The sequence below is a fragment of the Aphanomyces astaci genome (assembly GCF_000520075.1).
Source record: "Aphanomyces astaci strain APO3 unplaced genomic scaffold supercont1.16, whole genome shotgun sequence".
Taxonomy (NCBI): Eukaryota; Oomycota; class Saprolegniomycetes; order Saprolegniales; family Verrucalvaceae; genus Aphanomyces; species Aphanomyces astaci.
This window is the reverse complement of record NW_009798279.1, coordinates 238,517-261,396: the sequence shown is the minus strand read 5'-3', so window position 1 is coordinate 261,396 and position 22,880 is coordinate 238,517. Positions and strand designations below refer to the sequence as shown.

At 49.0% G+C, this 22,880-nt stretch overlaps 8 protein-coding genes across 10 annotated transcripts in view; 6 read left to right on the top strand and 2 right to left on the bottom strand.

Annotated features, from left to right (window-relative positions):
• The first annotated feature begins 156 nt into the window (after nt 1-156).
• On the top strand, nt 157-3,290 carry H257_07581 (arginine biosynthesis ArgJ, mitochondrial). The gene is made up of 5 exons (XM_009833155.1): nt 157-769; nt 844-960; nt 1,955-2,322; nt 2,414-2,526; nt 2,876-3,290. The coding sequence occupies exons 1-5, from the start codon at nt 190-192 to the stop codon at nt 3,087-3,089; spliced, it is 1,392 nt and encodes a 463-aa protein (XP_009831457.1). The 5' UTR covers nt 157-189; the 3' UTR covers nt 3,090-3,290.
• A 1,809-nt stretch (nt 3,291-5,099) lies between these two features.
• H257_07580 (hypothetical protein) lies at nt 5,100-7,001 on the top strand. The gene is made up of 7 exons (XM_009833154.1): nt 5,100-5,481; nt 5,529-5,694; nt 5,746-6,134; nt 6,185-6,262; nt 6,331-6,495; nt 6,559-6,637; nt 6,715-7,001. Exons 1-7 carry the CDS (start codon nt 5,131-5,133, stop codon nt 6,840-6,842), a joined length of 1,356 nt encoding a protein of 451 aa, XP_009831456.1. The 5' UTR covers nt 5,100-5,130; the 3' UTR covers nt 6,843-7,001.
• A 2,182-nt stretch (nt 7,002-9,183) lies between these two features.
• On the top strand, nt 9,184-10,392 carry H257_07579 (hypothetical protein). The gene has a single exon (XM_009833153.1). The coding sequence runs from the start codon at nt 9,228-9,230 to the stop codon at nt 10,335-10,337; it is 1,110 nt and encodes a 369-aa protein (XP_009831455.1). The 5' UTR covers nt 9,184-9,227; the 3' UTR covers nt 10,338-10,392.
• Nucleotides 10,393-10,666: 274 nt separating this feature from the next.
• Nucleotides 10,667-12,755, top strand: H257_07578. 2 transcript variants are annotated; one of them, XM_009833151.1, is made up of 7 exons: nt 10,667-11,131; nt 11,188-11,483; nt 11,567-11,638; nt 11,702-11,776; nt 11,834-11,925; nt 11,975-12,231; nt 12,283-12,755. In XM_009833151.1, the coding sequence occupies exons 1-7, from the start codon at nt 10,700-10,702 to the stop codon at nt 12,634-12,636; spliced, it is 1,578 nt and encodes a 525-aa protein (XP_009831453.1). In that variant the 5' UTR covers nt 10,667-10,699; the 3' UTR covers nt 12,637-12,755. The 2 variants fall into 2 exon arrangements, with proteins under 2 accessions (XP_009831453.1, XP_009831454.1); XM_009833152.1 differs by having other exon boundaries at nt 11,975-12,755.
• Nucleotides 12,756-12,895: 140 nt separating this feature from the next.
• H257_07577 (hypothetical protein) lies at nt 12,896-14,265 on the top strand (the record flags this gene model as incomplete). The annotated part of the gene is made up of 9 exons (XM_009833150.1): nt 12,896-12,923; nt 12,984-13,027; nt 13,086-13,093; nt 13,171-13,245; nt 13,313-13,383; nt 13,437-13,572; nt 13,638-13,819; nt 13,866-14,056; nt 14,104-14,265. The coding sequence occupies 9 exons, from the start codon at nt 12,896-12,898 to the stop codon at nt 14,263-14,265; spliced, it is 897 nt and encodes a 298-aa protein (XP_009831452.1).
• H257_07576 (hypothetical protein) lies at nt 14,222-16,394 on the bottom strand. Its single transcript, XM_009833149.1, has 10 exons — nt 16,353-16,394; nt 16,263-16,290; nt 16,127-16,198; nt 15,906-16,066; nt 15,762-15,847; nt 15,571-15,709; nt 15,363-15,447; nt 14,863-15,105; nt 14,704-14,808; nt 14,222-14,459 (listed from the first exon to the last, which is right to left on the bottom strand). The coding sequence occupies exons 1-10, from the start codon at nt 16,378-16,380 to the stop codon at nt 14,348-14,350; spliced, it is 1,059 nt and encodes a 352-aa protein (XP_009831451.1). The 5' UTR covers nt 16,381-16,394; the 3' UTR covers nt 14,222-14,347.
• A 221-nt stretch (nt 16,395-16,615) lies between these two features.
• Nucleotides 16,616-17,696, bottom strand: H257_07575 (hypothetical protein). Its single transcript, XM_009833148.1, has 6 exons — nt 17,579-17,696; nt 17,354-17,528; nt 17,274-17,298; nt 17,107-17,215; nt 16,959-17,048; nt 16,616-16,903 (listed from the first exon to the last, which is right to left on the bottom strand). Exons 1-6 carry the CDS (start codon nt 17,630-17,632, stop codon nt 16,673-16,675), a joined length of 684 nt encoding a protein of 227 aa, XP_009831450.1. The 5' UTR covers nt 17,633-17,696; the 3' UTR covers nt 16,616-16,672.
• Nucleotides 17,697-17,886: 190 nt separating this feature from the next.
• Nucleotides 17,887-22,880, top strand: part of H257_07574 — a 9,058-nt gene continuing 4,064 nt past the window's right edge. For both annotated transcript variants that reach the window (XM_009833146.1, XM_009833147.1), the window contains exons 1-6: nt 17,887-18,807; nt 18,850-19,043; nt 19,709-19,834; nt 19,896-20,068; nt 20,469-20,959; nt 21,306-21,618. In XM_009833146.1, coding sequence (XP_009831448.1) covers nt 17,907-18,807; nt 18,850-19,043; nt 19,709-19,834; nt 19,896-20,068; nt 20,469-20,959; nt 21,306-21,618 — 2,198 coding nt within the window. In that variant the 5' untranslated portion in view covers nt 17,887-17,906. The remainder of the gene's footprint in view (nt 18,808-18,849; nt 19,044-19,708; nt 19,835-19,895; nt 20,069-20,468; nt 20,960-21,305; nt 21,619-22,880) is intronic.

The window sequence follows — 22,880 nt, the reverse complement described above, 5'->3', positions numbered from 1 at the left end:
ATATGTCTCCAGTATTGCGGAATGGAGGAAGTAGTATTTATTCTATTTGTCCCACTCAATTCGAGTCAAAATAAACTCCAAAAGCGGCCTGACGATCTGTTTTTATACCAACGTGATTGTCCCTCTGGGACAAACGTGTTGAAGATTTGGCACTGTGTTCTCCCAATCACTCAAAATAGTGGGGTCCACATGTCGAGTATGTGGCGCGTCGCTCGTTGGGCCGCCGTCCAGCGCCGCCACTTCAGCGCGAAGAAGACGCCTGCGTTCGAGTTCAATTCGGCCGCGGAGTACTACACCTACCTGAACGAGCACCATAGCCGACTGCCGTGGGGCTTCTCCGTCGGCAACACCACGTTCAAGTTTGTTCCGCAGGAGGCGCCGCACCTGCCGGCGCAGATGACTCTGACGTTGATCAAGCCTCACAAACCCACGTCTCTCTTTGGTGCCGTCTTCACGCAAAACGCGTGTCCTGGCGCGCCGATCAAGGTCGGGCGCAAGCGGCTGGCAGAAGACACGCTCGGGGCCATCATCGTCAACAACAAGATCTCCAACGTGTGCGCGAACGGCGGCGGCGTCGGCGACGCGCAAGAGGTTTGTGATGCCATCGCGCAGCACTTGGACTTACGGGGATCCCAAGTTCTGCCCAGCAGTACCGGCGTGATCGGATGGCGTCTGCCCGTGGAGCCCATCATCAACGCCCTGCCCAGTCTCGTGGAATCGCTGCAAGACACGTCCATCTTGCCTGCTGCGTCGGGTATCATGACCACGGGTATCCAACCTATTTTTTCAGCGTGCCACGTCGTCACCTACGATTGTCCATTCCTTCACATGAAACGTTTCTAGATTTGTACCCCAAGATCCGATCCGCCGACGTGTGCGGCGGTCGTATCGTCGGCATCGCCAAGGGTGCAGGCATGGTCGAGCCCAACATGGCCACGATGCTATCGTACATCCTCACGGGTATATATTGGGTATTTATTGTCCTTTTACCGAATATTTGGCTGAATATTTGGACTTTTGGGTGCTGATTCTTTGCCAAATCCGTCGATCGATTCCTTGTCCTGACTTTTGTAAAGATCGTCCAGTATCACACTAATTTCAATCATACACTAATTCGATGTTGAATTATTCGAAGAGTGAGTTTGATTGGCTACTTGATTCGAGTTGTGGTTTTTGATTGGTCGATTTTCAATTCTCTGCCGATTTGGTGATTCTGCTCATTCGATTGAGCACCCAAACACTCCAATTTCGAATCGAATGAACAATACTGACGTTTGTATGCAAAAATCGTCCAAAGTCATTCCCACACGAATTCAATGTTGCATTCTTGGTATGATTTGATTGGCTAGTTGATTAGTGTTGTGGGTTTTGATTGGTCGTATATCGATTGTCTGCCCAGTTGGTTCTCCTGCGCATTCGATTGACTACCCCCCCCCACTCTGATTTTTTGAATCGACTATATTGTGCATTTCACCGAAATTTGGACTTGAGAGTCATTTCGCCAAATATAGTTTTCGAATCTATTGTCGATTTGATACTTGTACAAAATTGGGGAGGGGGTGCAATCGAATCGCGCCAACCAAACCGATCCACAATCGATCTGATTGGTTGAATTTCATTTAGAAGGTTTTAATTGGTTAATAATTTTGAGCTCATCTGAAGTAGCCAATCAAATCGATTTAATTTCCAACGAGAAACCACAACACGAAATTTCACTCGAAAGCACAATATTTGATCCTGTTGAATCTTGTACACACTATAATACTATACAACGATGAGTATATAAATGGTTTTGTCCAATGCGGAGGGGTTAAACGTTTGGATTGGCAGAAATTCGACATGATGTGATTTGATTGGCTCTGGCGGTTCTTGAATCGATTCTCTTAAGGCCTTCGATTCACATGCTGAGGGCTCCAGTTTCGAATCGAATTGACAATATATTGACTGTATATAGACTTGTCGGTGCCGCGCGAGTTGCTGCGGCAGTTGCTGGCCGAAGTCGTCGAACAAACGTACAACTCGATGAGCGTCGACACGGACGAGAGCACGTCCGACACGCTGGCGATCGTGTCGTCGGATCAGATTCCATTTGACGTGGACGACACGGACGCATTCAGAGCCGCTTTGTACGACGTGTGCGCGGGGCTGTGCGAAGACATTGTGCGCAACGGCGAGGGCGCCCATCATGTGATGCGCGTGGTCGTGACGGGCGCCGCGGACGAAGTGCAGGCCAAAGGCGTCGGCAAGTCGATTGTGAACTCGCCGCTGCTCAAGTGCGCCGTGGCAGGGAACGATCCCAACGTTGGCCGCCTCGTCATGGCGGTATGTTTCCAGTGTGTTGGCATATGCTTGGGAAGAAGAGGACCAAGTTTTGGTTGGGGTTGTTGATATGTATATATATACACTGTACTAGGTGGGCAAATACATGGGAAAGCACTACAAGGGCGTGCAGCACGTGGCGGAAACCATGACCATCAGCATGGGGGGATTGCGCATTTTTGAGTGTGGCGAGTTCACGCTCAATGGGTATGTATATATAGTATTGTCGTTTTACCCAAAATTTGGTTGACTTTTGTGCTGATTCTTTGCCAAATCTATCGATCGATTCTTCTTTGTACTGACTTTTGTATGTAAAGATCGTCCAGAATCACACTAATTTCATTCATACACTAATTCGATGTTGAATTGGTCCAAGAGTGAGTTTGATTGGCTACTTGATTCGAGTTGTGGTTTTTGATTGGTCGATATATCGATTGTCTGCCGATGTGGTGATTCTGCTCATTGACCACCCAAACACTCCAATTTCGAATCGACTTGCAATACCAAGCATGGACATACGATGCGGAACATATCTGATCATGGGATTCGGGCCTAGGGACGTCGAGAAGGAGCTCGTGCAGCACATGAAGAAGGCGCAGCTGACCGAGACGACGCGCGGCGGCGTCGATCACACCTCCCGCGACTACCCCCCTCATGACCACATGGTGGAAATTCAAGTGGATTTGGGGCTCGGCAACGCCACCGCAAAAGTCCTCGGGATAGACCTCACCCACGAATATGTGGCCATCAACGCCGACTACCGCTCGTAGCGTAAATGATCAACCTTGTGGTATTTTTCGTTGCTCTCAGGACCGCGATTTCAATTATTGTGAAAAGGAGTCCTGATTCAAGCAATGACCAATTGAGTACACTTTAAACTGTCCGAGCACCATATATTGGTCATCTATGTACGTTAAGCTGACTCGTCGAACGTTGGCAATCTTATCAATATCAATCCACCTTGTCCTGCCAAATATCGAGGCTTTTGATATCCGTACATATCGTAATATCGTGGCTTTTGATGTCCGTACATACGACTGTAGTAGAGCCAAAGTACTTACTACCTCCGTCCGAAAATGTTTGCCACAACCAGCAGAAATCGTCGATGAACTTGAAAATAGATGAAGTATAATGTTCAAAAGGTATGTATTTGTAGAGGAGAAATCATGGATCACCAATAGAAGATCTTCGCACCAAAAAACATCCAATCAAACCAGCAATCATGCATGCAAAGCTCGATACTTTATCCAATATATGTAACATGGGCTCTGCATCGTATCCGGATATCCGAATACGAATACCATATATCCGGATGATATGCACTGACAAACCCTTTCAAACTGTCATGCGCGGGATACGTGGAAGAATCTGACGAACACGGACCGCAATGCCACCCTCCATCGGCTGCTAGCACTTGTCAGGCCGCAATCATCGACTCAAAGATCGACGAACTTGCCCAAGAGACAGCGTTGACGATTGAACTGAGCGAATTTTGCTCCCAACTCGAGCTGCTTGTGGTTCGAAGCAATCCCGATGCGGACGACTATTTCGATGACGACGACGTAGAAATTGACCTCGACGAGCTCTTTGGTACTTTGTAAATAAATGTCCTTTATATTGTATGTGGATGTTTGTCTTTTTACAGTTTTCAAGTACTGTGCACTTGTAGCAAACTTTGTCGAACTTCAATAATTGAGTTTGTAGCAAACATTTTCGGACGGAGGTAGTATGTATATAGCATCCATCGCTTACAGTAAATTGTGCAATACTATTATAGTACTATACAGTAGGCATTGCAGTATGTCTCTTATCAAAAGCAGCGTTGCAAGCTGGCTGGCTTTTATCCTAACATTGCGCATATGGTAGGTAATATTGCTTGGAATGTTTTCAGGGGGTGTCTATCCCAAAGTTTTAACCCTCTTGGACGAACATAATCGATTTACATCCTGTACATAAGAATAACCTTGAGACTATTGTATATATACTTTTCTCCAGGGGAGTGAATCACACTCCCACTTCAAATTTCAAATTGAAATTAACTTGATCAGAAATGGTGTATACTACTTACTATTCCTCTGTTCCACCTTACTGCCGACATTAGAAAAAAGTACATTTCCATGTTACAGTCGACATTTTGATGTGATTGGCCCATGTTGAAATATGCGAATTTGATTGGACATAATCATCACTTGGTAGTAACGTGGAACAGAGAAGTATTCATATCAAATCTCTGCCAAGTGAACTCTGATTGGTGGAGTCTCGATTATCTCAATATGACTGGTTAAACATTGCCGTACAAAGTGATCCCATTGGCCATTGGCCAGGTGGTATGCAGGGTTAAAGAGATTTTGAAAAGCCTTATTTAAGAACCTACCTACCCCTTATTGAAATCACGTGTCAACAATTGCAAGCTTGTCTCATCCAACTGCAATTATCAGGGCAATTGTCATTCTCAAACAGTAATCTCATAAGGTTGTGGTGCAGTGAAATGTCCACGTCTACGCTGGATCCGTCACAATCTTGGTGGCATCACACGGACGACAAGCCATCATGAAGTCGGCGCGCGTCAGTACTGGGGCGCAGCTGGAGAGAGCTTCCAATCGCCTTGGGTGCGCGTATCCGACGTGGCAACAAGCGACAAGGACGGATGACACAGCTATGGGATACAAGATTCAAGATAGGGAAAGTCACGCCTTCTGGTTGAATTACCGTAAATAAAGGTGTGGCGAGGGGGAATAGGGTAAGAAGTACTTAGCGCAACCCTCAATGCCAAAAAGTCACTTCGAAATCTTCCCAGTAGAGCAGAGACACATGAAAGTCCCTGCGACCCTTGCCCTCTTCGCCACTGCCACTGCCCGTGCCGCGTACCCTACGTATGACATCCCTGCATTTGACGTGCAAGTGGGCTCGGAAGCATCGTCGCTCGTGGCGGCGTTGAAGTCGACCGGTCTCGTCGCATTGAAAAACATCCCAGACTACTCCACCACTCGCACTGCGTACATGCAAGCGGCCGCCGAGTGCGTGACGGCTCCCCATGAAAACGTGATTCACAAGCGCTTGGTGGATGGCACCCAGCGTCGCACGTTGAGCACCCACGCCGACTTGGACTTGGTCCCCGAGTCGCTGACGAATGCATGCCCCGACTACGTCGCCGCCCTCAAGGTAAACAAACCCCTTATGTACTGCTTTCCTCATGTGTACTACCCTAGGCGTTCAACAGGGTAATCGACAAGGCCGGCGTCGCGTTCGCACGGGCCCTGGATGCCACATCCACGTCCATTCAGAACCACGCTGTCGAGACGGTCGTGACCAAGGGAAAGAACTTGGAGCACTTGCACGCGTATGCGAGCTCTGCCGTGTCGTCTCCTGACTCTGGTGCAAATTCCTCCTTCTTCCCATGACTCGTCGTCATGACCCCCTCATTAGAGCTTTCGTTGGAGCGACATACGGACAACGGCCTGTTCATCCTCATGTCAGCGCCCAAGTTCTTCGACGCTGCGTCCAACCAACCCGTAGACAACCCCGACGCGAACGCTGGTCTGTTGGTGACGCTCAACGGCACGGACTTCCGCCCCGTGCAAAAGGATGACGAGCTCGTGGTCATGGTGGGCCAAGCATTCAATGAGTGGGGGGACTTCGGCCATCGGCTTCCCGCCGTGCTGCATGCGATGGTCATGCCTCGATCGGCGACCCCCGTAAACCGTATCTTCTTCGGGCGCATGGTGCTCCTTCCCGAGGACGCTGTCATGGCCAACACCAACACCACATTCAGCGAATACGCCGCCAGCACCAAGCGGTTCCTGCTCGGCCAAGACGTACTGCCCACGTCCAAAACTCAGTTTATAACATTTTGCGATGTGGATAGAATGACGTGGCCACGTTTGCGTGCCCGATCCACCGTCAATTGCAATCGTCCGACCCGTCTTGCACCATTGGCATCTGGGTACGTACGCTGCAGTTACTTGGCAACTTGCTCTGAAACGATCAGTGGTTTGATGAGGATGAATGTAGGAGCCGTCCGCTGACAGCGCCGGTAACGTCACCAAGGCCATGTGCATGCGCGACTGCAATGTGGATGCGTCGGTGGCGCACATGAAGAAAGATTTCGACCGGTGCTTGGCCAACAAATGTATCAAGACGTCTGAAGTCGCCAATGGCGGCACCACGTGCTGGATGGTACGTCCAAGAAAACTCACATGTTTAAAATGTCCATACTAATAACACCTACTATCTCGAAAGGTGTGTGTGCAAAAGTACTCGGACGACGTGTGCCCGTCCAAGTCGTCGACGTGTGTGGACGACACGTTGGTGTGCCAAGGTACGAACTACTTAAGTACTCGTGTTGTCCATGTAGTAGTAACTAGAAGATCAAGTGCTGACATTAAAACGTGTTAGGCGGAACTGTGCCCCCCAAGGCTGGGACCTCGGCGCCTACGACCACGTCCAAGTCGGCGGCTGCCACATCGCTGCTCTCGGCCGCTGTCGCATGTGTCGTCGTGTTGGCAGGAAGTGTCGCAGTTTAATTCATCTCTTGATTGGCCAGTCACGATTGTATGTGTTCACTGGAGTGAGATTACTCGAAGCAACATCTCGAAAACACACACATATATGCCGTGTGAGGTATACTGTATAGATTTGGACAGTGGCGGCGGGCAAGTATCCAGTTACGGATTTTGTCGATTACCATAAGCATACAATAATCAAGTGTAATAATCCAACTATATTATTTTACAGAGGATTATATCAATTTACAGAGGAGTCCAAATCTATATGGCTATCTAAACCTATATACACTACACGGTATATATATCTATCTCCCAACCTGGACTTATGTGCCACTGACAACTGAACCCTTCGCTCCATCCACATCATCGTCACGCTTCGGTGGACTTTTTGAGCTTGACTCTCACTTGGCACTAGACGAAGTTTCAAGTCATAACGTGGATAGTGATCGCTCATGCATCAAGGCAGTATTGACTAAGATATGTACTATTAATAGTTATTTATGTTATTGACTCAATTCATTGTCGATTGCCAAACTAATCATTTGAACGATCACAACATACTAGTATATGATTTTGAAAACCTCGAAACGGTAGCATTATTTTGGATCATGTGACATGGACATTACCGGAGTACGGAACATTTGTGAACCATCATGGGCCCACCAAACGTGTACTTTTGGAGCTAGGTATTTGCAATATTCAAATTTTATTTTTTTTATTAATGAAATTTTTTTATAAGAAAATATTTTTTATTTTTTTTATTAATTTTTTTTTGCATCAGTTGAGGTAGTCATGTCTTTGACACGCTACAAGGACGATTGTTCTCCCTGGTGATGACACCACCGCGAAATTTCAAATTTGTTACAAGTTCGAAACCTGTAAGACACAAAACGTGCATTCTGCAATACTGGCTATAATTATTTTTCGGGTGTAATTGTTAACAGTGTAAACACATATTTTATTAATTCTCTTCAAAACAAAAGAACTAAGTGTGTTTACGAACTACACCATTTTTCCTTTCAGTTCAGATTTTTTCCGGTATATTTCGTCCGACGCACAACTGATTCACGCCTTGTCCGTTATATTCGCCGAGCATTGGATATATTTCGTCCAGACCATACATGGCTGCAGTATATTTCGACTAATGTCCGTACGTATTTTTTTATAATTTCTGGTCTCACGTTTCACGCAGCATACTTTGTTCTTCATATTTGATTGTACCACTGTGCGCCAGTCCCTACGTCGTTCACTGTAGTTGAGGGCAAAATGCACAATGAATTAACTGAAGATCTACAAAGATCTCCTTAATCCTCATCACTATGAAATCTTCCCGATTTAAAAGCACCTACATAATCGAGCGTCGGCGATCGACTTGGGAGAGGTCAACTCAAGTCACCTCGCACACCGGACACGATACTGTGCTTCAGCTCGACTCAGCCTTCGTCGTCGACTTGTTGGAGGCGCGACACGATAGCAAAGGAGTCCATGGGTTTCTTCATAACATTGGTTGTGAGTTATCACCCCGCGCTAGGTATTTGATGTAGAGTCGCAGCAGATATTCAATTGACGTGAGTACTATATTGTCATATAGGTTGTAAATACGGAATAGCGTTGCCATATTGTTCTTGAATCGGTTTATGCTTCAATAATGACGCAGTCTTTGATCATTTGTCGAATCTCTTCGTCATTTACAACGTTATGCGATTTTAGCCAATCCTATCACATTTACTTACTTTAATTATATACTAGTATATATATTGATGTAAAGTAGTGGGTAGGGGGAAAATAATTGTAATTCTATTGTGAATTCGCTATAAACTTCCAAAACTCGCCTGGTTCTATTGAATCACGCTGGAATTCTGATTGGTTGAATACACTTTTCCTTCCTGTAAGAGCCAATCAAACCCACTCGAAATTGGATGAGCCAATAGCGTTGATTCGCGATTCGATTTGGTGGCAAGATTCGAGTGGACGGGGTCTGGAAATTTGTACCGAACCCACAATAATAAGTCGTAATTGTTCCTCTTAAATAATGTATTTTACTGTTACTTACTGTTAGTAGGTGAATGCTTCAAGGAAAAATTTCTTTTGTTGTTAGACAGGAATTGTTCCGAGTAGACAATTATTTATTTTCTGATTATATGTTTGCAATACAATAAATACTGTATGATTTTTTATGCCGAAAAGAAATATTTTGAAATTATACATTGAACACCCAAAATTAATTTAAATATATTTCCACCCTATGTTGTTGCTCGGGATGGAGTGGTTGAAATGAATTCTATTTCATCCAATTGGAATTGCAATCGGGGAATTATCCGGATAAAACTTTCAACCAATCAGAACCACGAGTGCCTTTGCACCATCAAAAAACGGTCTCTAGTCCGACGCGCAAGGGCAACCATGAGCTCGGCCATGATGCGAATCAACGAGTTGCAGACGGAATATGACCGTACGCAGAAGAACAAGGCGACAATGAAGCACTTGTGCTTGATCAAGGCGAAGATCGCCAAGCTTCGTCGCGAAGTGCTGGAAGGCGGCAAGTCTGGTGGTGGCGGGGGCGCTGGCGAAGGATTCGACGTCAACAAGTCGGGGGACACGCGCGTGGGTCTGGTGGGGTTTCCGTCGGTGGGCAAGTCAACCCTTCTGACCAAGCTCACAGGCACGTTCTCCGAAGCCGCGTCGTACGAGTTTACGACGTTGACGGCGATTCCCGGCACGGTCAACTACCGCGGCGCGCGCATTCAAATCCTAGATTTGCCTGGGATTATCGAAGGTGCCAAGGACGGCAAGGGGCGCGGCCGACAGGTCATGGGGACAGCGCGCACGTGCAACGTGATCCTCATGGTGCTGGACGCGATGAAGCCCGCGACGCACAAAAAGTTGATCGAGCACGAGCTGGAAGGGTTCGGCATCCGCTTGAACAAGAAGCCGCCCAACCTGGTACTGCGCAAGAAGGACAAGGGCGGGCTCAACTACACGGCGACCGTCGACCAGAGCGAGCTGGACCAGGAGACAGTCGCGCAGATCCTCAAGGAGTACAAGATCCACAACGCCGACGTGACCCTTCGGGAGGACGTGACCGCCGACGAGCTGATCGACGTGATCGAAGGCAACCGCGTGTACATTCCGTGCCTGTATGTGCTTAACAAGATCGACCAGCTCACGATCGAGGAGCTGACAATCATCGACCAGCTGCCGCACAACGTGCTCATCTCGGCGCACCACGGGTGGAACATAGATGAGCTGCTCGAGAAGATCTGGGACTACGCGAGTATGATCCGCATCTACACCAAGCCCAAGGGCCGGCAGCCCGACTACAACGAGCCCGTCATCTTGCACGACGCGGCGCCGTCCATCGAGGACTTCTGCATGCGCCTACACAAGTCGATTCTCAAGCAGCTCAAGTACGCCAATGTGTGGGGACTCAGTGTCAAGCACCAGCCGCAAAAGGTCGGCAAGGAACACATTTTAATGGACGAAGACATTGTCCAGCTCGTCAAGAAGAACTAACCAGCTACAGTACCTATATAAGTTTGCTGTGTGGTAAACACGAGTTGGGTTCTTCTTTGTTCGGTGGTTCTACGAGTAGTAGTAGTAGCCGCCCACCACTGTACTATAATAGCTGCTACTAGTTAGTCCTCCACGACTACTGTACGTACTGTGCTTGGCAATCTTGGAGCCATATCTTCACCGCGACGGGTTATCATAGTATATTCCACCCCCCAAATATAATGAAATATATTGAACAACCCCCGAAATATAGGCTTCACTGTAACGTTCAATATAGTGTTGAACTTTTTGTAACTGCCACGGGGTACGGTTGAATAATAATATCATCTGCGGACGAAACCGATCATAACCGCCACGACGACATGGCGGCGAGTTTGGTCGTGGACCGACTCCGGTTAGAGCTGGACATGCTGCGACGGGACACGATGCTGTGGTGGCTTCACGCACTGCCAGACATAACGATCCAGTCGTTGGTGCAAAGTCACGGCGGCATCTCCATCTCGGCCGACGTGGTGCCGTCCCCCGAGCTCGATCTGCCCGCGGACCCCATGACCATCGAGTTCCTCGTCAGCTCCAAGTACGGCAGCCTGCCGCCCGTCGTGCGGTGTCCAGGTTCGTTCGTCCACGGCATCTGCGACCCCAAGTCCCGGGTCGTGAACCTCCCGATGCTGTCGCGGGTTGAGCGCGGATGGTCCAAATCGTACTCGATCGCGTCTATTCTGCACACGATCCGGCGGACATTTGTGCGCAAACCGTCGTTGGCTTCGTCGGACGGCGGCGGCGTTGGCCCGTGGGTAAGTTCCATCTTGATGTTGAAGTAGCTCCAACATGGTGATATGTGGGATGTTAGGATATTCGGTCCAAATACTTGCAGTACATGGAATCAAAACACCACATGACGTCGACGGACGTGATCGTAGCGCACTGCGTCGGCGTCGGCAGCACTTCCGTGGGTGCGCGGGACCTGATGGAAGACGCGCTCGTGTGTGTGGACGAGCTGGCGTGTGGGAGCAGCAGCACCCTCGGGTTTCACCCGGCTTTGTACTGCGTGGCCGACGGACATGCCGGCATCACATGTGCCGACTACCTGATGCGGCGGCTGCCCGAGGCTGTAGGGGCCATTCTAGGTCAAGACAAGAGCCCACGGTATGTGTGAAAGATATATTCACCATGCAATAGAAATTATATGGGGAATCGCAACTAGTGCTTGACATGGTATGTATGTGTAGGGAAGCACTGTATCGAGCGTTCATGCAAGTGGACTCGGACTATAACGAGTGGGCGCTTGCCAATAACGACATGTACGACGACATGAATAACCATGTCATGAAGTGCTTGCTGGTCGTGACAGATGACGAGGGCAGGTCTGGGAGCACGTGCATTTGTGTGCTGTACGATGGACTGGACAAGTTGTACTGCGCCAACGTTGGCGATTCGAGGTACAGTAGGCTGCACCTCTGGTACACGACATCGCAGGGGATGTGACGTGGTCGTAGGGCGCTGCTGATTCGGGGCAGGCAGGCGATTCAGATCTCCCGCGACCACCGGAGTGTGGACGTTGAAGAGCAGGGATACATTGTGAGCCGGGGTATGTATGCGATGATGTGTATATTCTGATCTAACTCGCGACCACCCAGGCGGGTTCATCACCAACGACCGGACGTTTGGCCAGCTCACAGTGACGCGGGCGTTCGGGGACGTGGACATCAAAAAGCAGTTTGGGCCGTCGCTGTGTGCACTTCCAGAGATCTCCGAGTGGACGCTGAGTCCGTCAGGGGACGACGTGGTCGTGCTGGCGTCGGACGGGCTCTTCGCCGTCATGGACAACCGCACCGTGGCGAGCATCGTGACAGCGATGCTGGACAACGGCGCCGCGCTCCCCGCGATAGCAGACGTACGATGGTTTGTGTGCTTGGTTGTGGGGTTCACTCAGGACACCGAGTAGGAGCTAGTCCGGATATGCGTGGCAGACCGACGAGGGGAAGACAACACGTCGGTGGTCGTTATTGAGCTGACGACCGACAGCCACGACCGCCGAGGCGATGACGTGGCAGCAGCAGCGCGCACGGACGATGACGTGCTAATGGTGGAAGGGGAAAAGCTGCTCAAAGCAGACAAATCGGTGGACACGCTGCTGCACGACTTGGCGCTGCAGGACGACGTGGGGACGCCGCTGGTGATGACGACGAGCACCAAGGCGGAAGTGCTGCGCCGACCCACGACTGTGAGTCGCGTGGCGCTGCAAAACGACGAAGAGCTCATGGATTTCCTCTTGGACGAGCAAAACTTCTCGGGGTAGTGATGGCGACGAACATGAGGATGAATGATGCCCTTCCTCGCGCGATCTTGCGGCCGTTTCAGATATGCTCGAAGAGCTAATATATACTTAAGTAATATTGATGATTGGCAGTTTCACAATGTTGAAAATGTCTATAAATAGCCGACAGCGGATACGATGGAGGGAGGGAGTATTTCTATCGTCGCCACAACCAAACCAAGGGCTCTACCGGCGGTGTGCTGCAGATTGCGCTACAGAACGCCAACCCACTGCCTTCATCATGCACGACCGACTATCCGAGCTCACAGGTATGTACATCTACTTTGGCTCTACATGCTCACGGAAACCACTCGCATTTTGATGGACAGGCAAAGCCGCAGCAGGCGATGTCGCTATTGACGTTGCCGCCGAGGTACGCAACAGTCGTTCGTTCCGTGTGACCCTAACACTATGCTACATACCTTGTGTAGAACACAAAGTACCTTTCGACTCTACACGCCCCTCTTTCGCACCACCCAGCGTTGGGTCACCATGTGGATGATGATGGTATTGTAGTGTGGCGCGGCCCAAGTTTATGGAAAAGTTCTTTGTGGATGTCGAGGAGATGCAGGCCGACTTGGGGAAAATCACGTACGCGATGATGCCCATGGACACATGGCGGCTCGGTGGTGGTTCACAGACCATTGTGTGTATGTAGAGTGGCCACAGATCGCATCGCTGAGCTCAACCACCAGGCGCTGCTGGCCACGGCCACCGGCGAGGAGCAGAGTACGTACAGTATTAGCCCCGTGGACTTGTCCTTCTTCTCACACGATCTCCAGTCATTAGCCAAGAGTTGTGTTTGGTCATTGACACTACCAACAAGATTGCGGCCCGGGCCAAGGGGCTGTTGGAACTGATCAAGAAGGAAACCGCAGACAAAAAGAAGGACAAGAACGCCCCGGCTTCAGAGATGCGGTAGCCAACTAACTACATCGCAATCATCATCCATGATATCCAGCGATAAAGGGGTGGTTCATTAGCATCCGAGACAACATGTCCACGACCCTCACGCGCAAGTTTATGGACACGATGAAGGACTACCAAAAGGCTCAACAGCGCTTCAAGGCGGATATGAAGAACAAGGTCAAGCGCCAAGTCCAAATCGTCAAACCCGATGCATCCGAGCACGAGATTGACATGGTCATGCGGTCCGCCGACCCTGGTATGTACTACATATATACTAGTCGTACTCTAACAGACACGACCAGGAGCGATCTACCGCAGCGCCATCCTCCAAGGCAGCAACGACTCGATCAAGGAAGTGTACATGAATTGCCACGACAAGTACCAGGACGTGCTCAAGCTCGAGCAAAGCGTGGCCGAGCTGCACCAGATGTTCCTCGACCTGGCGCTGTTGGTGGAGCAGCAAGGCGAAATGCTCGACCAGATCGAGTTCCAAGTACTTAAACTGTTACTAGAGCATATGATAATTGACATATCAACTAGGTCAAGACAGCGTCCAACTACATTGACGCGGGCAACAAGGAAGTGACCAAGGCCCTCAAGTCCCAGAAGAGCATGCGCAAGAAGATGTGCTGCCTGCTCTTCTTCGGACTTATCGTGATCCTCATCGCCGTCTTGGCGTCTGGCGCGTTCAAAAGCACCTGATTCTCTTGTTATCACCAGTCGTCCTAATCCTCATAAACCTATTGATTTATCTCTCTCGACTGTCTCCATCCGTTCGGTTGGTTTACTTGGAGAACACCTGGCCCAGCGCAGACTTGAAGCAGTCAATGTTGTAGTCGATGATGCCTTGCTTGGTAAAGTTCTCAGCACGCAGCAGGCAAACCAGCGCCAAGTAGCTATATATATATCATAACATATACACTCATGATCCTGGCATAGCAAGCAATATATATATATATATATCTTTGTCAATTATTTTTAAACTATATATCTTTGTCAAAACTTTAATTATACATCTTGTTCAAAAAATATAATTATATATATATCACCAATATAATCACATATATATCACCAATATAATTACATATATATCACCAATATAATTATATATATATATATATTCAGCAGGTTGTGACGTACTTGTTGACTTCACGGAGATACAACACCATGCCCGTGTTGAGTCGAATGACCGATGACGACTGCGAGTCGTACGCGAGGCCGTCTCCGTCGCCGTCGTCCTTCATGCTACAGTCATAAATAAATATATATATATATATATATAACAGACAGTTTGAATACCCGTAGATGCACGACACGTCAATGACAACGTCGATCATGTCGCTGCACAGTTCGTACGACTGCATGTCGACGGGGTTGCTGTCCGTGGCAATGTACACTTTGCTCACCACGTCAAACAGAAAAGACTTCTCCATATTGCACCGCGAGATGAGGATATTGAGCAAATTCTCGAGCGTCGGTAGCTGAGGAATCAGCTTTTGCACGACTTTGCTAAACGCTTCAAAGATGCTGTGATCGTAAATGCTATTCGGACATCACATTAGGTTAGGATCTCATACCAGGATTGGTTGTTCATATATATATATATCTTGTCGAAGAATATATACAAAAAGAAACAATATCGGGCGAAAACATGAATAGTACGATATATACATATATATATATATATATGGCACAAACCTGGTCAGGTAAAAGCTCATGTTAGTTGTTCATATATATATATGGTTGAACATATACCATATCATGCGAAAACACGAATATTATGATATATATATACAAACCTGGTCAGGTAAAAGCTCATGTGGATGTCCAAGTCGCCGTCCTGGATCTCCTCGGTGATTTGCTGCTGAATGTCCCGCTGGCAATCTAACCCACAACACAACATAAATAATGGAATAAGATAAATAATAGAATAGATGAAGGTGAATCTCGGAACGAGAATAAATGATAGATGAAAAATATAAAATGAATAGATGAGAGATGGCGTACCAATCTTGTGGTCGTCGGAAATGAACAAGTCGCCGTCCACCTTGTGGATAAACACTTCGAAGAACACGTTCGGGTTGTACCGATGCGCGCGCGCGACCGTGTCGTGGAGCCGGGTCAAAGCTTCCGAGTACGGGTCGTCCTGCATGTCGTCAGCACGATATATCATGGAGATGGACGTGTGCGGAGCGTACTTGCGCGTCGATGACAAACACGATGGCGCCGCAGTTGCCAAATATCATTTCCTCGTTCACGAGCTGTCCCCCGTACACCAAGTCGTCTAATGGCGTCGTTGGATGGATCGAAAGCTGCTGAACGGGATGATGGGAAGGACGGACCTTTGAAGTCGAAATCGCCGGGAAAGTCCCAGATTTGGAACTGGACAAACGAATTGTTGGCAATGTACTTGATGTCCAAGCTGTTGGTTCCTTCGAGGAACAGCGTCTCATGCGGCGACATCTTGTGGAACACCACGCGCTGGATGCTCGATTTGCCGCTTCTACTCGATAGAACCAATAAGGATAAGAACATGGACATGACACTCAGTGGATGACATTACCGTCGAAGTCCCATGAGCAAGATGCGCGGCTTGTTTTCGCCGCTCAACGACCCGCCATCCGTGTCATCGAACCTACAGATCTGTACGGTGACGCGACGAGCCCACAGAAGCCGTTTGTGTATCGGCATGGACGTACCCATGCGATAGAGAGTATCCATCCGCATCTACTTGATCATCACCAGAACGCATTAGATCATCTCCCTCATCCCATCAAGATTCCACCCACAAGAATTGTCGCCCCACGCCATGTCCATAATGCTGAGCAGGGAAATTCCAAGATTATTGCGTCAGGGAGGTTGCGGTATCCGGACGAATCAAAATACCGGATAACAGGTTCTATCATCCGGACCGGTTACTTATCCGGATAAATGCCATGCCCATGTGAAACTACAGTACCGCACTTCCCGCCATAATGTTCATCCGAGCTCGGAAGCGCCCCCAGCCACATGCAAACCTCCCCGTCAAGATAAGCTGGAGGTAGATACATACCCTCAATATGGAGAGAGAGAAGGCGCCGCTGCATCGAGCGCATAGATATTAACCGAGTTACGTTCGATGACGCTTGAACACGGGCACGGGGTGGTGGTCGCTGTCTTCGTCTGTCATTTCGCAGTCCATGGACTTGGAGATGGTCATGTGCTCAATGTCATGCTCCAGTTCTCGCTCTCGTTTGCCATGGGAGCGATTAGCTGGCGCGTTCGCGAGATGCAATCGTTGCCGGGGGTGTTGCAGGAATTCCACGCCAAAGTACAGCCCCCCTTGGAGGGTATGCTGGACCTGCAAGTGCAATCGACATGAGCACAACATAATGGCGGTAAATATATAGTCGTACTTGTCTTCGAAACAACTGCGCGTTCTCAACCAAGGTCTTGGCGGCCACAGGGTTGATGGCAAAATCAATGCTGGGCTCGAGAAAGATGAGCTACATCATGGCCGTCGTGAGGGTCTCATGTACATGGTGTGGGGAGATACGAACGGACCTGTAAACCTAGTAGAATCGTGTTGATGCTCAACACGGGGCGCCAGTCCTTGCCCAGAATCGAAAACATCACTTGACCCGAGTGGATGTCGATGTTTGGATGCCACACTCTACATGCGCGCACCATGATCAGCAACATGGAACGTTTCATTGTAGAAGGGTCCAGACTTGTTCAAACTGTACACGAGCGGCGCTACAGAAACACATATGAGGAAGGACGGGACGGGGCGGTCGAAGGAAGGCCATACCGTGGAAGGGGTATGTGCGGGGAATGTCAAACTGGAATTGGAAATCGCCGTTTGCATATGGACTGTCGATGTCCCCCACAGAGATGGAGATGAGGATGCGCAGCAGATTGTCCACGCCGTCCGGGAATTCGATCTGGGTTGTCGCATGCGCACAGACGAACTTTCCCTTGGCGAGCTACCAAGCCATAACGTCCAGACGCCAATGAGCCGGGGATGCGCACGTACCTCGTTCACATCCTTCCGCACCCGCAATGTCGCGAGATCTAACTTTGAGCACATTCCTTCGTCGTTGGCGGCACACAGTGGAAGGAATCGAATGAGCGCTTTTCTCCTTGTGTTTTCTGGACGCGCAAGTAACTATACGATGTCAGATTGGCTGAAATCCCTGTCAATATTGGCATTTTGACCAATCAAATCGGTGATATAATATTTTATATTGTATGAAATATATCTCAGCATTTAGGAATTCGTCGTTACAATATATTATAACATTGCTATATTTATGACACATGATGTATTATAACATTTTGAGTCACAAGTGCAACGAGGCAACATGGCCGACGACAACAGCGACGGCGCGGCGGTCGCTGTGGCGCCAAGGCGGCGCATGAAGCCACTTCTCCTGTACGAGGAGATCGTGTTAGGTGGGGCGCATACGGCCAAGCGATTCACATGCGTGGACGTGTGTGCTCGGTTTCTAGCGTGTGGTGCGACGAATGGAAGCGTGTACATCTTTGCACGCAGCCAGAAGAAGCAAGGCAACACGTCGTCCTCTTCTGTGACGTTTCGTCTGCTCAAGATGATCTCCCCGCCTTCGGCCACCAGCGACCGGCACCAGGACCCCGTCACGTGTCTGAGCTTTTGTCCGGTGCAGCGGTATCTCGTAGTAGGCACGAGTCGCGGCGCCGTGTACGCGATCTCGTTGCTCGATCCAGCGCGCATTGGCGAGAAGATCGAGTTCTCCCACCCGCTCCACCACGGTTTCTCCGTGTCTGCGCTGCTTTGGGACGAACCTGGTGCGCGCGTCTTCTCCGGGTGCACCGGCGGGACCGTCGCGCAGACGAGCATCCGCGCGGGGGTGTCTGCGATCTTCGGGTCGTCCTCCACCGAGTTCCTTCTCAAGGAAGACACGTCCATCGTCCAGCTGGACATCCATCACTCCAACGCCACGGGCGATCTGCTTCTCGTGTCGTCGCAAACCCGCGTGCTCGTGCTCAACCTGTCGACCGACGGCGGCATCGTCCAAGTCGGCACGAAACTGCGACAGGGTAACTTTGGCGGGTGCTTCTTTGTCGACCCCGACGACAAACAAGTCAAAGTGTACTCGTCCCGTCCCGGCAAGCGCGTATGGGTCGCCGATCCCGCGTCCGGCACCGTGTCCTCCACCCTCCGCTTCTCCATGAGTGTGCCGCCGACGCCCTTCTTCCACGGCCCGAACGTCGCGCCCGCCGACGGTATGACGGTGCCCTTCCACGCCGTCTCACATTTGTATGTAGACGTGTCGGCGAAGAACGTAACCCTGTCGCATGTGAGTTTGTTCAAGTACATCCACGAGAGCATGGACTTCACGCCGGACCTGCCGCAGCTCATCAGCTGGGCGCCCAACTCGTCGGCACTCGTCCTCCTCGACCCCATCGGCGTCGAACTCGTGGAGTGGCATGTCGACCTTGGTGTCATTCACGACCTCAAGGTACGAGAGATAGAAACTATTATATATATTGTCGATTTGATACAAATTTGGGGAGGGGCCAAACCGCTCCACAATCGATCTGATTGGTTGTTGAATTTCATTGAGAAGGTTTTGATTGGCTAATCATTTTGAGCTCATCTGAAGTAGCCAATCAAATCGATTTAAATTCCAACGAGAAACCACAACACGAAATTTCACTCGAAAGCACAATATATATTCTCATGTGGACGATATGACATTGTATTGTTGTCTCAAACAAGGTGTTGTTATGATCGATATATATATATATATATATATATATATATATATGATACAATATATATAATATAATATTATATATTATATATTATATATTTCATTATTTATATTATATATATTATATATATACAGAGATGCCCATTATGCTCCAACAACCATGCCAGCTGTACACGTTTCGATATATATTTGCAAGATATATTCAGAGAGGTCCATTTCATAACTAGGTATATCAGGTGTACGCGGTTCAATTTGGAAATATATAGGCGAAATGGATTAATAGTAGGAACATTTTCCCTTCGAAATCAGTTTGACAGTTACGTTCTCAGGGAAAAAAATATCTTCGTATCTGCATTGTAATATTTTGGCTTTCTATTTATAATGATATATATATATATATATATATATAGGTGCTGGATGCGTCTGTGTTTGTGGTGCTCCATGGCGATCCAGGAAAGATTGCGATTGTGAGGGCCTGTGCCGCGATTGAGTTTTTGGAGCTCGCCGTCTCGAACGACTTGCAAAAGTCCATTGAGGTACCAAATCTATTATAATATTAAACTATATGAATCTCATCGTATGATTGCGAAATATTAGCTGGCGGTCAAGTGCAATATCCTCGACCTGTCGTTGCTGCTGAATCTCCAGTGCAAATGGGTCGAACACATCAAAACGACACCAGACGACGCCGCCAAGTTGGCCCCGCAGACCCTCGCGGAACTCGAAGCGCTGGTCGACGCCGCTGCGACGTTGGTTCAAGAGCACACTCGGTAGATATATATATTCCAACCCGATTTTAGAGTCAAACACAATTATATATATATATTGCAATTTTGTTTTGAAATCTGCATTCATGATATTGTCTTTTAACCCAAAATTGGGTTGACTATTGGGTGCTGATTCCAAATGTATCGATCGATATATCGATTCTTTGTATTGACTTTTGTATGGAATAATCGTCCAGTATCACACGAATTTCAGTCATACACTACTTCGATGTTTCATTGGTCGAAGAGTGGATGATTTGATTGGCTACTGGATTCGTGATCTGGGTTTTGATTTGGTCGATTTTCGATTGTCTGCCGATTTGGTCCTCCCCCCACTCTAATTTCGAATCGACTTGACGTGGTATGCTTTCCCTTGTATAATATCGAGATATATCGTGAATAGGCCGCCAGAGCTCGACATTGCGCCGCCCCACGTCGTGTTCAAGCAGCGCCGCGACGCGCCCGCCGCCGACCCGCCGCCGCCACTCCCCCCTTCGGACCAATCACTGTCTTTGAAACTCAACTTTCTGTACGAAAAGCCCGCTCTGTACGACTCGGTGCGCACGGCCACGACCGGATGCGACATGGTTCCGTCTCAGCCCAAGCGCCACGTGTCCATTTCCGACCTCGGAACGAACGACAAGGTCGTGGACGAAGCATGGCGGGCGCGGCACCTCCCGCCCCCGAGCGACGTGACCCTCAAGCCCGCGACTCTCTTTGGCGAAGTCGACTTGGAGACGCACCTGACAAATGCCACGTCTCAGCTCGTGTCGATGCTGCCGGAGCGGTACTTTGGACGGACGTCGTCGTCTGCCGCCACTCCGACGACTGCCGAAGACGACGAACCCGCCGAGTTTCCGCCCTTCGACCCGCCCGACAACCATGTCCTACAAGGTGAGATATATCGTGATGATCATACTAACGTTTGTATGATTGTACCCACATATTTGTGTGTTGTCATTTCGCATTTCGCCAAGTACCTGCCTTCGAATCCATTGGATCCTATTTAATCTTGTACAAACTATACAACGAATAGTGTATACATATATATATGGTTTTGCCCAATGCAGAGGAGAGGGGTCAACCGATTGGATTGGCAGAAACTCGAATACAAGACGTGATATTTTTGCATATTGGCTTAGTAGCAGTTCTATAACCATCCATTCTCTTATACTCCAGTTTCGAATCGATAATACCTGGATATATACCGCTAATGCTGCTTTTTGGTGGAAATGACCAGCCAAGTCGTCGTCGTCGGTGCAGTCGGTGCTCAAGCTAGCGATGGCAGTGAGTCCGTCGAAAGGAGGGGAAAGAAGGGAAGGTGGTGATGATCTGCGCCTGATTGTACCCGAGACGGCGGATGGCGCCGCCGACCAAGCGTTCGACCCGCGGTCCGGCCAAGAGGTGGTGCTGGAAGCCATCGCGACCGACTTGTTTCTGTCGGAGCTTCAGTTCCAGTCCAAGCGACCGCTAGCCCAGCGCCTCTGCCTCTCAACTGACAATGACAACCAAGACGATACGCCGTCGCCTTGTTCTTCACGCCCACGTCCATCGTAAGGACAACAACAACTACTTGAATACCAACCCCCTGTTGTATATATATATATATATGACGAACGATGTGGTGTGTAGTATCTGGAAGCATCAGAATATGACGACAGCAGCGCCGAAACGGCCGCGCACCGCGTCGGACACCAAGCAGCAGCTGATTGAGCGGACGGTCGCCAAGCAGATGGGTGTGTGCGCAGTGTCACATGTCCAAATCAAGTGGACGCTTGGCGGGACCATGCGCGAGTCGGCCGATTTGGCGGCGGTGGCGGCGGCGCGGCCGGTGTTTGCGTCCGTCCAAGCCGACTTTGAGCAGGCGGTGGCGGCCGCCGCGACCCAGCTGCACCTGTGGCCGCCGGCGACGCTCACCCGACTGGCCAGTTGTGCGACCAACGGGCACTTGGGCCACGGAGACTTGAAAAGGGCGCGGCGATGTCTAGAGGCGTTCGTGGGCAGCTTCGACCCGACGATTGACATGGCGTTGATTCAGAAGCGAAAGCAGATCGATCTTATCAAGAAAACCCAGCTTAAAGCCGTGCAATTGGCTGGTTCGCATAGCCACAAAGAAGAAGAAGAAGAAGAGGAAGACCTGCTGCCGCTTACACGGAATGACTGGACGTTGGTGCGGCTCTTGGTATCGTTTTACTTTGTCCTGCTGGGTCCAGTCTATGTTGAAACTCTGTCGCATGGATCGATGAAGAACGACGAATATGCGACACTGTGTGGAGGGGTCATCCCTGAACTGGACGTCCAGTACCGCTTGATACGTCGTGGTATTGTCCATTTACATCATGCCAAACGTAAACTCTTTTAGGCGGATACAAAGCTTTGGATATATATATATTGTTTGTACTGACTTTTGTATGTAGAAAACATCTCGTCCAAATTCACACGAATTCAATATAAATGCATTCTTGGTCGGCGAGTGACTGGATGATTTGATTGGCCACTACTTGATTCGTATTGTGGGTTTTGATTGGTCAATTTTCGTCGATTGTCTGCCGATTTCGTATTTCGAATCGACTTGACAATATAACGCTATGTCGTGTACATATAAATGGTATATATATTGTCGTTTTACCCAAAATTTGGACTTTTGTGCTGATTCTTTGCCAAATCTATCGAAAGATCGTCCAGTGTCACACTAATTTCAAGCACACACTAATTCGATGTTGAATTATTCGAAAAGTGGATGATTTGATTGGCTAGTTGATTCATGTTTTGTGTTTTGATTGGTCTATTTTCAATTCTCTGCCGATTTGGTGAT

Excerpts from the sequence above, each read along its gene's own strand:
- H257_07578 (XM_009833151.1), top strand. The coding sequence starts at position 10,700 with ATGGCGGCGAGTTTGGTCGTGGACCGACTCCGGTTAGAGCTGGACATG. Across the intron at positions 11,484-11,566 it reads GGTCAAGACAAGAGCCCACG|GGAAGCACTGTATCGAGCGT; the intron begins GTATGTGTGAAA and ends ATGTATGTGTAG. Across the intron at positions 12,232-12,282 it reads CGCTCCCCGCGATAGCAGAC|GAGCTAGTCCGGATATGCGT; the intron begins GTACGATGGTTT and ends GACACCGAGTAG.
- H257_07576 (XM_009833149.1), bottom strand. The coding sequence starts at position 16,380 with ATGGACATGGCGTGGGGCGACAATTCTT. Across the intron at positions 15,448-15,570 it reads TTCCGACGACCACAAGATTG|ATTGCCAGCGGGACATTCAG; the intron begins GTACGCCATCTC and ends GTTGTGGGTTAG. Across the intron at positions 14,809-14,862 it reads GACGTGTCGTGCATCTACGG|CATGAAGGACGACGGCGACG; the intron begins GTATTCAAACTG and ends TTATGACTGTAG.
- H257_07575 (XM_009833148.1), bottom strand. The coding sequence starts at position 17,632 with ATGTGCTCAAAGTTAGATCTCGCGACATTGCGGGTGCGGAAGGATGTG. Across the intron at positions 17,529-17,578 it reads TGCGGAAGGATGTGAACGAG|CTCGCCAAGGGAAAGTTCGT; the intron begins GTACGTGCGCAT and ends ATGGCTTGGTAG. Across the intron at positions 17,299-17,353 it reads CCGCACATACCCCTTCCACG|CGCCGCTCGTGTACAGTTTG; the intron begins GTATGGCCTTCC and ends GTGTTTCTGTAG.
- H257_07580 (XM_009833154.1), top strand. The coding sequence starts at position 5,131 with ATGAAAGTCCCTGCGACCCTTGCCCTCTTCGCCACTGCCACTGCCCGT. Across the intron at positions 5,482-5,528 it reads ACTACGTCGCCGCCCTCAAG|GCGTTCAACAGGGTAATCGA; the intron begins GTAAACAAACCC and ends GTACTACCCTAG. Across the intron at positions 6,135-6,184 it reads GGTTCCTGCTCGGCCAAGAC|AATGACGTGGCCACGTTTGC; the intron begins GTACTGCCCACG and ends CGATGTGGATAG.
- H257_07579 (XM_009833153.1), top strand. The coding sequence starts at position 9,228 with ATGAGCTCGGCCATGATGCGAATCAACGAGTTGCAGACGGAATATGAC.
- H257_07581 (XM_009833155.1), top strand. The coding sequence starts at position 190 with ATGTCGAGTATGTGGCGCGTCGCTCGTTGGGCCGCCGTCCAGCGCCGC. Across the intron at positions 961-1,954 it reads GCTATCGTACATCCTCACGG|ACTTGTCGGTGCCGCGCGAG; the intron begins GTATATATTGGG and ends GACTGTATATAG. Across the intron at positions 2,323-2,413 it reads TTGGCCGCCTCGTCATGGCG|GTGGGCAAATACATGGGAAA; the intron begins GTATGTTTCCAG and ends ACACTGTACTAG.